At 41.2% G+C, this 17053-nt stretch overlaps 3 protein-coding genes across 9 annotated transcripts in view; 1 reads left to right on the top strand and 2 right to left on the bottom strand.

The window, feature by feature from the left end:
• Positions 1–731: 731 nt before the first annotated feature.
• On the bottom strand, positions 732–4983 carry LOC121953152 (uncharacterized). The gene is made up of 2 exons (XM_042500061.2): positions 4774–4983; positions 732–3450 (listed from the first exon to the last, which is right to left on the bottom strand). The coding sequence occupies exons 1-2, from the start codon at positions 4822–4824 to the stop codon at positions 3157–3159; spliced, it is 345 nt and encodes a 114-aa protein (XP_042355995.2). The 5' UTR covers positions 4825–4983; the 3' UTR covers positions 732–3156.
• Positions 4984–7960: 2977 nt separating this feature from the next.
• Positions 7961–17000, bottom strand: erich1 (glutamate rich 1). Of its 2 annotated transcripts, XM_042501255.2 has the most exons (6): positions 16640–16996; positions 15429–15569; positions 15194–15337; positions 11959–12351; positions 10254–10448; positions 7961–8202 (listed from the first exon to the last, which is right to left on the bottom strand). In XM_042501255.2, exons 1-6 carry the CDS (start codon positions 16656–16658, stop codon positions 8102–8104), a joined length of 993 nt encoding a protein of 330 aa, XP_042357189.2. In that variant the 5' UTR covers positions 16659–16996; the 3' UTR covers positions 7961–8101. The 2 variants fall into 2 exon arrangements, with proteins under 2 accessions (XP_042357189.2, XP_087943379.1); XM_088087253.1 differs by lacking the exon at positions 15194–15337 and having other exon boundaries at positions 16640–17000.
• Positions 16843–17053, top strand: part of dlgap2a (discs, large (Drosophila) homolog-associated protein 2a) — a 199601-nt gene continuing 199390 nt past the window's right edge. For all 6 annotated transcript variants that reach the window (XM_088087247.1, XM_088087246.1, XM_088087252.1 and 3 more), the window contains exon 1: positions 16843–16974. The gene's annotated coding sequence lies outside the window, so the exon portion shown is untranslated. The remainder of the gene's footprint in view (positions 16975–17053) is intronic.

The following is a 17053-nucleotide window of genomic DNA, read 5'->3' as shown; positions in this document are numbered from 1 at the left end:
CACTGCATGTGCCATTAATGTAAATAATAGGCTATAGCTACCATTTATTATGTATTCATATGGTATACTATATAGCTGTTGTTGCTTATAATAAAAAATATTATTATTATGAATTAATTATTATGAGTCTTGGCCCTGCACATTCAAGGATTTCAATCCCAAGAACCATATACTGCATCTATGGATTCTGACTGACTTTGCACAGCCAAAGCTGGTCTGTTAGTACACTGTAATAGTAAATGGACTATTTTTATTTTTTTTTCAAAAATTTAACATATCTTCCTATTTTGCACAGTCTGTAAGTGAGTCTATTTGCAGCTTACTAAGGTTTAGCCTTTATGTGTTACTCCATTGCATGTAACATTAAGAAATCTGGTTGAAGCAAGTTTTGATGTTTGCGATAAATACAATATTTGTTGTTTTCTCTTAGAATTACTTACATATTTTAATTATGTCATTTTTCAATTATTATCATAATTCCTTTTATTTAATAATTTGTTCCTTTATATAGATATGTGTATGAGTGATTTAGCTTGCTGACCATAGGTGACATTGTTTGGTGAGAAAAAGTTCAATAAAATATTAATGGAAAAAAAACAAAGACTCATCATGTGAAACCTATTGGAAGTTTGAGTATTCTAAAATCGACACGACTGAATGATTCAGGCGTTACAAAGTTGCAAAGTCAGTGTCTAGTCCCTTTGCACTTAATTACAGCAAAACAGCATGAATTGCACTTTGACTAAAAACACATTTATTTCTTTGTACAAAAAGCACAACACTGTACAAAAACAAACCGACCCACAGGTGTGACTGAGTGCAACAGTAGAGCAGCATGTTTGCCAAATGCTTTTATTTCACAAATCTCTTCCAACATCTTTTCATTAAATATTAATTATACTGCTAACAGAACAAATCTCCCCTTTAATGGGCACAGCCAAAGTCGAGTTTGTTGTTCACCTTTACAGATCGAAATGAATGAGCGCTGATGTGTGACACCCACACAACAAGCTAACAGATGAGAACTGTGCTTTCAAACATCCCCTGTATTTTATTCCAACACGGATATGCCTGTTGTCAGTGCGCTGTCTTGGCAGCTCTTCCTCATAAACTGTGCAGCGCTGAGGGAAACAGGAAGTTTGCTGCAGCAAAGAGACAAGCTCTCCCTCACTCTCTGATTGAGATCAATAGGTTTCCACAGTGCTCTGTGCTCACTGTGCACCTCTGCAGTATATAGAGAGAATCCATCAAACCCAGCCAGGTGCATTACACAACCTCCAGCCCCCACCCACATTGATTTCACACCCGTGGAAGCAAAATGCCTGAAGATGACTATAAAATGCAGTTCACGCTAGCTTGGATTTTAGAGCAGGTGAAGTGTCCTGAATCTGAATTTGTACATTTTAAAACCAATTTACCCAGTTTTTTTTTTTACCTCACAATAGTGACAGAGTATGCTGTTGTTGTGAGACCATCACAGCCCTATTATAAAATTGTTTATGGGTGTCAGTATCTGTCCAGAGCGAGGTGACCAATTGTTTGTTCAGCATCTGTTGCCAGTTGGAGCCATTAGCTCCCTCTGCTGAGTGGATTACAGCCATTTTGTTTGTGACCTAGCGTTCTGGAGAGCCACTACTGGGGCTCTAAAAACTCCCAACCTGCCACCAAAAGCTGCTGGTCCAATTTGGAAAATGGACAAGGGTGGCCCTTAAACTATGAAAAAGTGGATTACAAGGTCTGGCTGACCTCTGAGTGATGAAATACTTTCTCACCATCCTCCTTTTTCACAACTTTGAGGACTTCCTCCTCCTCTTGTCTGCCTGCTTGTGGAAAAATAAAACTTACTTGTGCCACTACGATATCTGAAACACAATCTAGTAGAATTTTAAATATGCGGTGGGTGGTAAAGATAAAGACAGTATGACCCTGTGCTATCCATAAGGCACGGCACACATTCTCAACCACACTCAGTGTCTCGCCAAATCTCAAGTCCCTTTTTACTGCTACATTTTTGGTATAAACACAAAGGGAAACACCAGTCCCATGATGTGTAAATCCACGTATGGCAGTGGGACGAGTGGTGGACGCTGCAGGGGGAATGGTGCAAAGTTGGCATGCACAGGGACAGCATGTCTCCCACAGGTCATTGTCTCTAATACCAGATTAGGTGAAGTGTGCCAAGAATGATTTTCCACCTGGGTTAATCCCCGCAGAGGACACAGGCTTATCCAGGAGGAATCACCATGCTAGCCTGCCCGTCTGCCACCTGCAGTGTGTCTCAGCCAGGTAAATTAGCTTTCATAATCCACAAGGTTCATTTGTGCAAGCTTTGTTTACGTGACTCAGGTTTTAGAGTCAAATAACTACTAAAAGAAGTGTTTTCCATCCACCACTCTACTATTTTCTCACCACCCTGACCATGGAGGATTTCACTTTTCCGAACACAGGCGGCACCAGTCACTAATTCATCCACAAAGCCAACCCGTGTCATCCTCCACCGTCTCTTGATTGACAGCCCCGGCACCAGACCGCGCCAGCAAACGCCAAGGCTTGTTGATGGATGGCACCTGCTCCTCCTCAGAGGAAATCAGTTGAAGTCATGGGCAGGGATGGGGTGCTCAAGCACTTACACATGGCTGTCTGCCTGGGGAGGGAAGGGGAAAGAGGGGGGGCAGAGAGGGAGAGAGAGGTGCCAACCATCTGTGTACAGAGGGGCACTGCCAAGCGTCAGTCCCGTTTTACACCAGGCCTCAAAAAAGACACACAATGTCTCCAAATTAAACATGTTCCCTCCTTCAAGCTACATTCAGCAACAGTATTTGGGATGTTCCAGCATCATTATGCACTCATCCATCATTCATATTGCTTCGTGCCCTCTCATAAAGACGCTAATATCAGTGACTAATTTGTATAATCCAGTAGCGTTTAAACTCTTTTTATATGTGTTGCACTAGTTACAGAATTCATTATTACTAACAGACATCCAACTTCCTGCAAACATTAAGGTTAAGGTCAGTCAAATATCCACACCTGCACATCACAAGAGAGCACATGGGCCGCACGAGGGGCCAGCATAGCTTCAATCTTAGCTGTGCAGAGGTGTAGTTACTGGAGCTCAATCTATCATGCTGGCCAATCTACATTCACCAGAGGTCATTATTTCACGGGAACTTTCAGGCCCACAAAGGAAGGTGGGGGGATTTCCTGGCAGGCACCAGCCCGGCGATTAACATCCAGGAAGGGGGTCCTGTTGGCTGCAGTGCCCACCATGCTGGCATCAGTGTGCGTGCCAACCCACTGCAGGACACGAGAGGAGGGCCGGTGGTAGAGGGCCAACTGCCTGGAGCTGTAGCCACACATGGCAATCCCGACGGCCCCCAGCAGCATAGCCATGCCCGGCATGGACTTCTCTGCTGGGGGCGTCATCGACACATTGTGGTAGGCCTGGGTCTGAAAGGGAGAAAAATTGAAAGTGAATCTATGGGTATTAAAGACAACATCAAAGTAAAAATAACACAACTTCCTGGCAAACAATCACCAAGGAGTTATGGTCTTTTACACTTTGCAAAGTCATCCAGAGGGTCGGATTAGACTCTTTGGTGGGCTGGATCTGGCCCGCGGGCTGTATGTTTGACACTCCCGATCTAAAGTACATGCATGGATGCAGATCAGTTGGAAGAAGACAACGTGCCCCACAGATCATTTTCCCTAAACATTTGTCTGCATCAAATGACTGAGCTACAATATGTTCACCTCATCTCACCATCCCACCAATACCCCAGAGATTAAAAACTCATCTTCTCTCATTTACCAAATCGCAGTCTGTCGCTTTTGACAAACAAAAGGCTTGTCTATTTTGTGACATGGGTAATTTCCTCAGTGGGCCCCTTGACAATTATAAAGAGCACGGAGGAGCAAATAATAGAAACCTCACCGTTTCAAATGGAGCTGTGTCACAGACAGTTAAGAAGCCATTCCTGTAGCGCACTCACCCGGTTCCCATTTCCATTTACAACGCAATGGACTGTCACAAGCTTGGACTTCTCTGTTGGTTGTGATGAACACCACCAAAAAGGTGATTGTGTTTTGTGAGTTAAAACAAAAGGCATACTGCGACAGACACCTGGAGCAAACTCATATTTGTGAATGGTGTGTGTATAATATAATAGCACTGCATTTCATCATCTTGTCACAACAATCTGTTTGAGACACTCGACTGAATAAATGGCTGCATAATGGCAGTGAAAACCAACTTGCTGTATGCACCGTCTCTGTCTATAAACTTCTACACATGCCCGTAAAACCAGCACCTTGCAAACACTTCATAACATCAACGGCTGCTCTCAGAACTGTCAAAGTTATTTCTGCTCCTTAAGGACCAGTAAAGGCAGAGCATCCCAAGCACCATGTAATCTAGACTTCAAATCCAAGACATTGAGAGGGCTTTCTGCCTTTTTGTTTTAAAGCTCTTAAATCAAAACAAGTTGCTTGATGCTGAAAAATTGCAATAGAGTGCAATCCACTTCTGCTTCTAAGATCATTGGCAAGCAACTTCCAGTGACTCAGCACTTTGTGCTCCTGCTTCCTGGTAGTATAGACATTATGCATCTCAGAGGAAAAGTCATAGCACATCACAATATTCTGTCAGTGATAGTGGTATTTACATGACTCTATATCTTATATACCTTTCTACAAAAAATAGCACTGAAGGATTTGTTTACTTTATTTTTTGAGTAAAACAGTGAGACTCTTTAAAACACTGCTCACACTCACCTGCAGCAGCCTGATGTAGCCTGGAGTCAGTCTTGGGACTCTGAAAAACATTCTGGAGCCTTCCCTAATGGTCTTCCTGGGTTCAAGGCCAGATAACTCTCGGCTCTCTCCTTCTCAAGCTCCTTTTCCTGGACTCCCAGGACGGGATGCCCACTGACAGCGGGTCTTTCCGCGTGTGCTTTCGGACACTTCAACTTGTGCTCAGCTGTCTGATGCAGGACAGCCTGCTCAGCCCTTATAACACCTCCTTCCTGTCTTTACATAACAGACAGTCTGCAGGTGGTGTGTCTAAGGGGATTATAGGAGCTGGCACACAGAGACAAAGAAGTCAGTCTAAACAGAAAGTAGGTTGAATAAGGATAGGGCTGATACTGAAACATCAAAGTATACTGACATTTAGCTGAAATACTTTGGATTTGCGTATGCCATTGTTTTACAAAATTCTGTTGTGCATATTCTGTTGAACATGATTTTATTCACAGATGACCTGTTCCATGTACTGCTGTATGCATATAGTGACTGAGCAAATATGACAAAAAGATCATTTCATTAAAGCTAAAAACTGCAGCTTTAACGTACACACTTTGACATAAAAACACTGTAAAAAATGATGAATGGGGTGTTAACTCCTTCAGGTACAGTGCATTAGCATCAAGTGTAACTGGTTTCTGCCTTCAGCAGTTCTTTTAATAGCTTTATACAGAAGACCCAAGACAATTGAAGTCAGTGCCACTAGAAACCATTTGAATCTGCCAAGTGGGTTGATTTGGATGTTTTTCTGTTGATGTTGAGAATGGCTTCCCCCCGCCATGTCAGCAAATTTCTTTAAGCTTTAATATCCTTCCTGGCCTAGGGGTCCTCGGCTCAGAGCGAGGTCTTATAATGAGGTGGCTGTGCTGATAACGTCTCTCTCGCTGGACGAGAGGAACTCTTTCCAGTCAGAGCAGCCAACAATGACCTTCTTCTCATCTCTGGTAATAGGACCAAATTCTGCCTCCGAGCTCATGCATCCATGAATACTCTCAAACTCTGGCATTAATGCTGCAAAGTCATGATGCCAATGAAACTTGTGATGCCCACTGGGTTTTTATGCACAAAAAGAAACCATATAGCATTTAAAGTGCTGTAGGAAAAACTGTAGAAAAACTAAAAACACTAAGTGATAGAAAATACAAAACAGGGAAGGTAAGCAAAATATTAAAAAGATTAAAAGTCTACATGCTAGTTGCACTGTGAGGCTGTACTTTGACACAGCAGTGCTTTGAGCTAAAAATGCATGCACACAATGACAAGGCTAACATGCTGGTGTTTAGCAGATATATTATTTACCATGTTTACCATTTTGGGCACTGGGTGTAAACTAAAACAAAAAAGTTATAGTCGAGACAGCTAAACAAGAAGCTGAAAAGCAATATGAAGTACAGATAGCAATCACAAATTTCATTTGATATTGAATCAATTGTTTGGACAATTATATGGTATTTCCTGATAATATGTAATAAATAACGAGTCTGTCATAATCCAATTTTGATTAAAATTCATCAGTAAATATCCTTATTGTCTGCCTGATAGTGAGCCGCTAGCACTGTTTGAATGTTTGGGAAGGAGGTGTGTTTGGACAGAGATGGTGATACAAACATGCCATGGAAATTTCAAAATAAAGGCATATCTTAAACATGACAATGTGTCATTAATGTTACTGGATTGTTCACTGAATTGATGGATTGATTAATCCTTACACCCCTACGATAAATCTCAATAGAGCAGAGAAGAACTGCAGATTCAGGTGATTATTCTCTGTAGATTATTCTCTGTAACAACAGTTTCCTTCAGAGCTGTTAAGTGGCAGACAACTCTCACTCAGGTCACAACGGCGCTGTCCAGCTGAGATAACTCTCTGCCCTTTTCCTGAACTCATCCCCTGGCATGAATCATGGGCACATGTATTAGAATAGATTATCTGAGCTGAAGACAGCTATGGTGATACGGAAGGTTAAGCTACAGACTCCCTAGGTGGTACTGGTTCCCAAGGTCCGTCAACAACAAACCACGGAGCTATATTGAGCTTACAGTTAGATAAGGGTAACAAGAGGATGTGGGGGTCAAGGAAGGTGTCTGTCCTTCCATTTTCTCGACATCCGTCCATCTGATCGACGGCCTGCTTTGTGGATGTATTGCCGAAGACCAAGGAAGTGCAGTGTCGAGTGCCAGCTCCTGAGATCTACAGGACATATTTATTGGTAGTGCGACACTGTGTGGTGTATTGAGAGGGGACCCTTAATAATGGGGCAATAATAATAATGGCATGCTTGGTAAAGCTCACTCTCTGTCACTTGCTGCAGTACATTTAAGAACAGATGAAGAAAGAGACGACAGAGATGTTACATTGTATTAAACACAAACATTTCAAGAATCAGCGATGCACCTTTCCGAATAAAGAGAAATAGTCCCTTCCCAAACAGCTAATTGTTCACTATCCTGCACCATTTGTTTGTGTGTCATGATGTAACGCTATCTGGGACCAAATAGGGGAAACAATAAAGATATGATGATTTATTTTTTGATTTGCTGTGCTCGCCCCATTGACTCATGGAATGCTGCCACTGTCTCATGACCTTTCCTTCTTTTAAGTTTCCTTGAAGGACCCCAAGAAGCGCAGTGCCATGTGTGAAGTGGATGAGCAGTTCTTGAGAAAGCAGCAAGCAGGAACGTTTTGAGTGGGCTCTGCAATAGTGGTACTAATGATCACTAAGTATCATCAGTATGGCCTCCCTGAAGACTATTAATTAATCCAGAGCAGTTGGGTGAAGAGCAAATGTGAAAAGTCATGTGAAATAACAATTTGGTTAGAAATTGATTTATGGGGAGTGTACTGCAGATAATTGAGGAACTATTGGGTAAAATGGCCGAGTTTAAATGTCATAGCATCTGCAAAAAATACTGGAGCTCCAAGTAGAGCTGACATTTGATACTCTGGCAATTAGAAGGTTAGGTGAGGTGGGCGGATTATGTTAATGCCAGTTAATACCATAAAAAATAACTTTAACAAAGAGGGAGGTCAGTAACAGCTTGGTTGATAATGGCGACTTCAAGGTTATGGAGCACAGAAGAATTTGCCCACTTCGAGATTGGTTGGCTTTGTTTTTTTTTTGTACAATTTGAGGCATAAAAATGGACTAGACAAAGATCAAATACAAAAATCTTTAATAACAAAAATACTCTATGCGGCACCATGAAAAGTCCAACATTGTACAAAGCACAACATTTCTCAGGAGCAGAGTAGAAATAATCTTTCAGCAGAGTCGCTGTTTCAGTGTGACTCACTATCTCATGGGTGCATCGTAGGAAGCCCTGTCTTCTTGTCTCCCTGCATGGGAAAAATGTCTGTGATCCAGTATTGGAACAGTGAAACGACTGCAGTGGTTTCCTCTAAAACACAAACAGAGAGAGAGAGCAACATTTCAGTTACAGCTGACAAGACAATACCAGAGGAACAGTCAGTGCTTCACCAAAGAGACTTAGTTGCTGTTGTATTTTCAGCATATTAAATCAAAATCCCCAGCCAGTGTGCAAATATTCTTCCTGCATCTCTGCATGTAGACACTCAACCTAACACGTCTGTCTTCCCCCAAGACTGAATCTTTCTTGTTCTTGAAAAGTTAGAATTATATTTAGTCATCTATGAAGGTAATAAAGCAGACAGTGTAAAGAGGAGCAGTCAAACCAATGTCATTCATGAGAGGGACTCAAGGGCGAAGAAAAATATGCTCAAAGGAAATCTGCTCTCAACCTGCTCCTGCAGTCAGCTGATTGCCACAGCAGGGGTGGATAGAGTGAGGACAGCTTTAGTGAACTCACTTGAAGAACTTTTAAAGGCACACAGCCACACAGATTAGCTACTGCATGCGTGGCAGTGGATGTGGGTTATGTTAAAAATACTGAATGCTGGTTTAACAAGGTGGATGTCAGGTATTCCCACACATTCATTTATTTGTGGTGACCTGCCACAGTTAATTCATCTGCCACAAATAGATTTTCTGTTTTTGGAGCTGGACAGTTTATTGGGAGCACTGTTGGAATATATATACCGTTTGGTTATGCATTGCACCTCTTGGAGAGCAGTGCGCACTCTTGGCACCGATAGAGCAGAAGAATGTCAGACGCATTGAAAGTGAGAGTTAACTGTTCATTCTGCTGGGTCTAAAAGTTTACTATCACATATCTCATCCATCGATCTGATTTGATCAGCTGTGAATGGATCAATAAATTGAAACACAAACTGCTGCTGAGGAAAAAATAACTCATGGGGAGCTCTGCCTGCGCTACGTTTACAGACCCGTTACCCGTTACATTACGTGGAAGGTAATCTATGGAAGGTTACTGTAACAATTTCATGACACAACAAAATTCCATGTCTTTTCCAAAAATTTCAGTGTTTTTTCTCCTAATTCCATGACTTTTCCAGGCATGGAAAATGTGATTGGGAAATTCCATGTCTTTGCCAGGTTTTCCATGACTGTGGGAATCCTGATCAAATCATTTAAAATTGTTACACTGCAGCGATTCATAAACCTAAAGCCAAATACAACAAGAGTGAAGTGAATCTGTAGAAACTAGAAAGATTAATTCACAAGGAGCTCTGCTCTGATACAATCTGCTGGTGAGGTTACATTTAAAAACAGTGAATTGAAGCATGACTCACATAATATGAGGCAGGTGAGGAGAGGGGGGGTTAGAAAAAGCTTTCAGGCAGCTGTGGAGCAGGTGCATGAGAGGAAAGGCACAACTAAGGCAGGCTGTACTGTGGGCTTTGCTCGTGAGATAGAAAACTGTTTTTTGCACGGTGTTGTCTTGGCGACAGGGAAAGGCAGAGACAAGCAGCACTTTGTGGCCAGCGATATAGCAGTGGCCTGAATCTCCTGGCTGGTCCCTCCACCTCTCACAAATATACACTTGTGCGCGTGACAGCAGCAAAGTCCCCGCTGATCCTATTATGCAGCCAACTAGCCAACCATGCAAACACACAAACACACATGCACAGGTGGAAACGTGTCAGGGGGCCCATGAGTTGTTTGGGCTGTTTACAGAGTAAAGGCAAGATGAGCAAGTTGAAACACGTTAGTTAGCTCGTAGTGGAGGTCACCTGAGTGTGAGGTATAATATGGACAAGACCACCTCTAGTATTGCAAACTAAGGACACGTGTGTACAGGTAAAGGCTGGTGAAGACAAGTAAGGGCAGGTATACTCAGGCGAACAATGACTATGACAGTAAGGGAGCATAGAATAGAAGGCAAGTACAGACAGACAGAGGCATGTATTGACCTGCAGGGACTGGTCAGTGAAGTGCCTGGGACAGATCCCAGTTAGAGGAGGCTGATAGGGATGAATGCATGTATTGACGCAGTATTAAGTACAAGCAAAGATCGCATCATTTTAATGTGATGTTCCCTTTTAAGACTTTGATCGATGCATCACTAACCTGCAGGCATAGGCGAGGTGTTGCAGAGTTCCTCCAGTGCCTTTTCCAGTTTGTCTGTCTGTTTCTGCTGAACAAAGGCCTTGAGACTGTGGAGCTGCTTCAGGACAGAGGTGGGCTTGCATCCGCTGGCAATGCTGCTCAGAAGGTCATCCACTGTCCCAGACAGGAGGGGTGGCTTGTCCATACACGTCGAGGCTGGAGGAGCAAAGGAGAAGCAAGAGATGGTCTATTGATTAAAGGAATCAACAATATAATTCAGTACTTTGTTAAACATTTTGGTGGTGTAGTCCATCCGCAGCTAACAAAACAAAGGTTAAGATATTATAACCCTTCTGTTCGCACAGACAAAGCCCTATTAGACTCTTTTAAAAGGGGCTCCCCTCCAATCATGAGAACGCATTCACTCACTGAAATTTGCATTAAAGTAGCCAGCCGATAAGGATGTGCCCACCCGAATACATGCAGAACCAACACCATGTTAGGACACTGTCCACAATCCTATTCTCTAAAGTGAGGGTTATTTGCCCAATGCTGTATCCTTTTATGAACAAGCTTTTATCTAAAAATATCTAACCCCTATTATGGCAGCCTGATCGGCGTACGCACAATGTTCCCTGGGCTACCATGTCGATTGGTTCAGTTCTCCATACAGGAGAGGATAGAAAATTAAAGCACAGTATCCACTCATGTAAACTAAATTTCATCATGATAATGTCAGAGGATAATCATCGGCCGATACATAGCGGCTCTGATTAACATAGAACAAATACACAAAGGTCTATTTCTGCCTCTCAAACTACATGGGAGAAGAGGATTGAAAATAGTAACATACTGTCAGCTGCATTAGTCAGGAAATTGTGCTGAATATACAGCAACAGTTGTGTAACACAACATTATATTTCACTGCTTTACTTGTATAGCTTTTGCCTCCACTGTGCGTAATTGTCTAGATTCTGTGTCATCACAATAGAAAAAACATCACTAGTATGTGTTTTTATTTACAAAGCCAGACTGGGTGAATCTCATATTTGTGTAGACTCACCATTTATTGGTGACTCTCTTTTACAAGATTGCTCTATCAGGTACCATAGACCAAGGAGCTTTCATGGCCTAATCTTCTGCACACCCGACTTGCCAGATTTTGTAGCGCCTGTCTACTGCAAAAAAAATCCCTATATTTACATCTTATGAAAATTTAAACTTTTGGATTATCTGTTGACAATTATCACAAGTCAGCGCTTAAATATAAATATATCTGGCAACTATAAAAATGTTTAGACACTTAAGTGTCCCCAGCTAGTTCTTTTTTTCTAATGGCACCACAATTTTAGCTATTACACTTTCCTCCAAATACTGATGTTATGTTTTTCACTTTTCTGTTTAGTCCATGCTGGCGCTGTCACATCACATCTCAAAAAAAAGCACAGATGTGCTGTGGCAGAAGTGCAATGGATTCTGTTTGACAGTTTTCGTCAACATGTTTTCAGCATTTGGCAGAATTTAATTATGTGTTTGTAAACTACATCGCAGCCACCAGCTTTGTGCATCATAGCACCCAAAATGAATCAAAAATCAAACTCCTTGGCAGGGTGTTTATTTGACCAAATATTATATAATGAGCACAAGCTGTAGCAATTGCAACGAGATTTAGCAAAGAGAAACTAACAGTTTCAAAAAGGCAAGCACCGCTCTGCTTAACACTTACAATCTGACAAATAGATTTCCATTGTTGTCCTGAGGAAGTCTGACACTTCTGCAGCTCTCCTCTTGTTAACCTCCTCTTCCTCCTCCTCCTCCCCATCTTTTCGGTATGTGAACTCCAGGGCAGCGGCTCGGGGCATCAGACCCATCAAGAGTAGCTTTTCTTTGTGCCGCTTCTTTTTCAGCTTCCTCTTTTTGTTCCTGCTAATGCGCTCCCCTGCCTCACCCACAGGTGTCTGAGTCTGACCTGTGCTGGACTCACTCAGTGGAGCAGCTCCATCTTTCACAGAGTCTTGATGAGGCGTTGGTTTCCTTTTCCGTCGCCTCCTTTTTCTTTTCTGCCCCTCGTCATCTTCATCTTGATCTCGTTCTTCATTGCTATCATGGACGCTCTCTTCTGTGGGTGACAAAATGGATTAGTTTCAAAACACTGATAAACTTAACTAAACCATTTATGTTCCATATGCACATGTACTCTTAAGCAAAGTCAGATTCTTGAGTTCATATTTTTAAAAGAACAGATTCTGTATCACACGTTTGAGCTTGTCGAGCAGATTTTGGTGGGTTTCTGCGAGTAACGTCCAATAATGTGGCGGTTTTGAGCTGAGAGATTGCAGGTTTCCCTACAGAAAATCACCACACCAGCTGATTCCACTTATTAGATACTGTGTTTATCACTGATTGCATTCTAATCAGCATATCCAGCTCATGTGGTTACTGATTGAAAAGAAAACCTGCTGAATCTGGCCTTATATGGAACAAATTGCAACCAAAGGTGGTTCGTTAAAGTACATTTCCTGTGTATTTCCTGATTTTTACTGTATTTTTCCTAATAGATTATTGCTTTTTTTTTTAAAGTTCGCTATGGACATTTCTCTGTGACCATAACAAAGTCTTCATTACTATTATATTTTATTTTATATAATAGAATCAGTATGCTGCTACTTAACTACTAGAATAGAATCAGTGTGCTGCATGTATGATGTTACAGTATGTGGAGCATCTTGACAGAATAGTTGACAAAATCCTCTATTCAGTCTTTTTTTTGTTACAGTCATGTGCAATGGAGTCTTCATCTCCCATGATGGTTTTAACAATTTCCCTTATTTTGAAACCAGCACTCTGATGAGAGATTAAATATTAAATAAAAAAAGCCCAAGTACCGCATTCCTCCTACCTTATGGAAATCATCATTAGGGCTGCTACAGCTCTATTTCAGCCTTGTAGTTTGATTTCTTTTGCTGTCGATTTCCAGTTTGTTTTTAGGTTTAAAAAAAAGTTACCTGTGTTAAATCCCTCTTCTGTTTTGTTTTATTACCTAAACCTTAAATTTAATGACTAGAGCTTAACTGTTCGCCCATTCAATAATGGCGCATTTGCTGGCGGAGCAGCTGTCTCCTCACCTCGACACATCTCACCTCTGCTTAACAACTCAAGAGGCCTTGAGGGGGTCAAAGAAAGCAGCTCCCATCGAATTCTAAGTGACCTGTTCACGCTAGTAAGCAGTGAACTGGCTCTCAGCTAGAACATAATGCAGCTGAGACAGTGGCAGTGCAACAACCAATACTGAAAAGCAATTTAAGAGTGAGCCACTGCTGAATTTAGTGTATTGTGGATTGTAGTGACAGCAAACAAAAGTCACATACAGGACTTGTCTATATGAGAATCAATGAAGCAAAAGGTGAAAATTAACTTGAACTCATTCTCATTTTGCTACTGACAGGCCATCTGGGCAGCACTGTACCATTTGCTGCAGTAATGTAAGTGCACTGAGTGGCCTCTTTTCCAGAGAGTGTACAAATTTGAAATATTTATGGAAACTTTTATTAGTTCTGTCCTTTTGTATTGAATTAACAGAGAATTCTTTCAAGCTTAAATGCACTTCTGTAACAGCCACATTTGCCACAAAAATTGGAAGTAAATATCATTCTTGTCATGATAACATAGAGAGTAGTGCACACTGTGGTGGTCCAGAAAAAGTCAGCCAGAGTGACACAAAATCAGCCCTGGGCAACTTTTTTTATTTTTATTAATTACTTATCAATTTATGTGTTTACGTGTTTCTGTATGTTATAGTATGTGTGCACGACAAGTTATTCAAACAAATTGCCCCTGGCAGGATTAATAAAGCTATCTGAATCTGAGCGTGATGGCAGACCAAACATTGTTACTTTACTCTATCTTGAGATGACTTTTAAATCCAAAAGCAGCTTATTAGCCACAAGCTTTTATTCAACACATCATCTCCATTAAGCCCACTGCTGTGTCAGTATCAGCTGCGGCAAAGCTTTATTTTTTGTCAACACAAATACAATTATATACCGTATAATCTGATAAAATGTCAGGAAGGTATGAGGGAAATGGAAAAAAAATAGATACTGCCCAAGCCTTCTGTCCATGAGTCAGACTATGAGTTCAAACCAAATGTAAACACAGTGTAGAGAAGGATCTGGTGATTTAAGACTCACATAAGGGTTGTCTTATTCACTCCTCACACATTAATCATTACTATATCAAATTAACTACTTATGTTTCTATAATATTATATTGATAGACATATTACTTTTAAGAAGCCTAACCTAAGCTTAAACAAGACTCTGGATTGCAATTTGCATCAAGGCTCACTGCCCACTAAATCGAAAACATGTTAAATTAAGGCACCGTTAGGCAGACGAGTCTAATTAATCAAACTTAACCCCATCATTTATTCTAGTGGGCACCTTTAGACACTGCACTGTCTCAGCCAACAAATCTCTTCTATTACACTGCCGTATGCAGAAGCCTGTCAGGTGGATGGAGGTCTGCATTAAGGCAGATGATGAGTAGAGAGACAGTTGTAATGAGCCAGAACTCTCATTACAGTGTGATCATTCCACCAGTCCATGACAAGAGGAAGTGAAATAAAAATGACAAAATAAACTGTCTTTAAATGATCCATTTTAACTTCAGCGTGGATAAGTTGTACAAGTTTACTCTGACAAACAACACACTCAATAGACAGATCAAAGTGAAAATCAGCCAAGCTCAAACACCATCTGTGCCGCGTTCAAGTTCTCTTCAGTTCAGAAATACCATCGATTATCACTGTCTGTTTCCCTTAATTTGAGTGGCAGAGACAATCAAGAAGAGTGATTTTAACACACAAGAGAGCCATTGTGAAGAAACCCTATGCAGTAAATCTCTTCTAGCTTTATGGTGCACAGCTTAAGTCCATAAATGTAAGATTATGGCCGTCTTACCAGCTGGGTGCTCTGCACTATTTATGCTTTCTAACTGAGAAAGTGTGACGGATTCCCCTGAATCTGTCTTGTAGTCTGCAGGAGGAGGAAGGACCGTGTATATCCGCCTGCCTGGATTGGCTGCAGTCAGTGTGCCTGCATCTCCTGAGACAGACATGGCAAATAAAGGAAGGTAATAAACCCCAATTCTGTTTGTAAACAGCAACTATCACTGGCAAAAGGAATATGATCTTACCGCTGGTGGTGTCTCGTTGAGATGCTTTTCTTTTCACAAAGGTTTTTTTGGAAAGGGCATTTACAATGCTTGGTGGGCTGGGTTCCTTCTCCAGTTTAGGAGCTGCAGGGTAAAGCTTCTGGAGTACTTTTGATTGAAACACTAAGTGACAAGAAAAAAGACCAAAAAACTGAGATGCTGATTGTCAAATACCTGATTTTAACTATGTATGTGAGGAGGAATAATATAAACTAAATAAATTTACACCTTGTCAACATCTGACAGTTTAACAATGCAAAACAAATACTAATCAAAAATGTCATGGCGACGCCCACAGCTCCCATCATGCCTTGTGCTGGACTGAGAAGTTTGTAGGTTGCTGGTAAGTTTGCTGTTTTATGTATCAAAACACAAATGGCACTTTTAACTAGTATTAGTAATATGTTAGTAGTATGTTTATAATTATGTGGTTTATGTTGGATACCTTAATTTTAATGTTGGTTTGTAGTTAACACCATCAGTGAGATGGCGTTTGTATATCAGTACATCATTTTAGCTGTATTTCTTTACTCATTTGTAATAAATGCTGCTTGCATTAAAATGATAAACACAGAACTATTGCCCAAATACAGCGTCGATGCAGGGGTGACGATGTTGTAATGAAGTCTAAATATCAATGCATTAAAAAATGACGATATTGACGGTATTGAATTAGTGCAGCTTAATGAATTAAATGAATGTCATCTCGATAATACAGCTGAAGTACTACTACTGCTAATAGGCTACTACTAATACGACTACTAATAAGTATATACTCGGCAATCGACCAAGTTCATAAAACACTACTGATCAAATATGTAGGTTAATAATGCAAATTATTGGTGAGATTACTACACGAAATAATTACATAAGTAAAAACATCACCGGAAACTAAGTTTCACAGGATCTAAGTGGCGAAGAGAGAGACTCTCATACAAACTCAGTAATCTGCTGTTGACACATTACATTTATTTTATACTGAAGCAAAGTTTGGGAACGCAATGTGAAAACTGACTGAAGCCCTAACTTGACATTGTAGCACGTGCATTTGTTTACAACCTAGCTAGAGCCCACTTAACGCGAGACTTAGGCCGCTAAGCTACGCTAGCTAGCCAGTTGCATGCAACAGTTTTGTATGTCACACATGTTTGTGTGTCGTTGACAATGTTGTCGTCGACACTGGCGATGCTCACCTTCTTTCCTGTGTGCCATATTGATATATTTATGTGAGTGGAGGCGAAGAAGACGGTAACTTCAATGTAACATGTGGCAATAACTAATATGCTAGCAAGCTAGCTGAGTTAGCTACGCAGCCTGCTAGCTCATCTAATTAGCACGAATCAGACACCGGTTACATCCTACCCCGGTCAATTAACCGACATTTGTAGCGTTCCGTGTTAAAATAGCCGAAGAAATGGCTAGCGTTAACTATGCTTTCAAAAAGGACGTCAGCTACGCTTGCCAAAGTGCAACAGTACAGCGACTCCCCCAGCTGCACTCTCCCTTCAAGGCAGCAGCTCACAGACTGGTAAGCATGGCTTCACTGCGTGTACTCGCAACGATTCACATTGAAACTATTGTCAATTTAAGGTAACGTTAATTTTAGA

The sequence above is a fragment of the Plectropomus leopardus genome, chromosome 14, assembly GCF_026936395.1.
Source record: "Plectropomus leopardus strain MGB_pleo_1.0 chromosome 14, ASM2693639v1, whole genome shotgun sequence".
NCBI lineage: Eukaryota > Metazoa > Chordata > Actinopteri > Perciformes > Serranidae > Plectropomus > Plectropomus leopardus.
The sequence above is the reverse complement of the archived record's forward strand: the minus strand, read 5'-3'. Positions and strand labels throughout refer to the sequence as shown.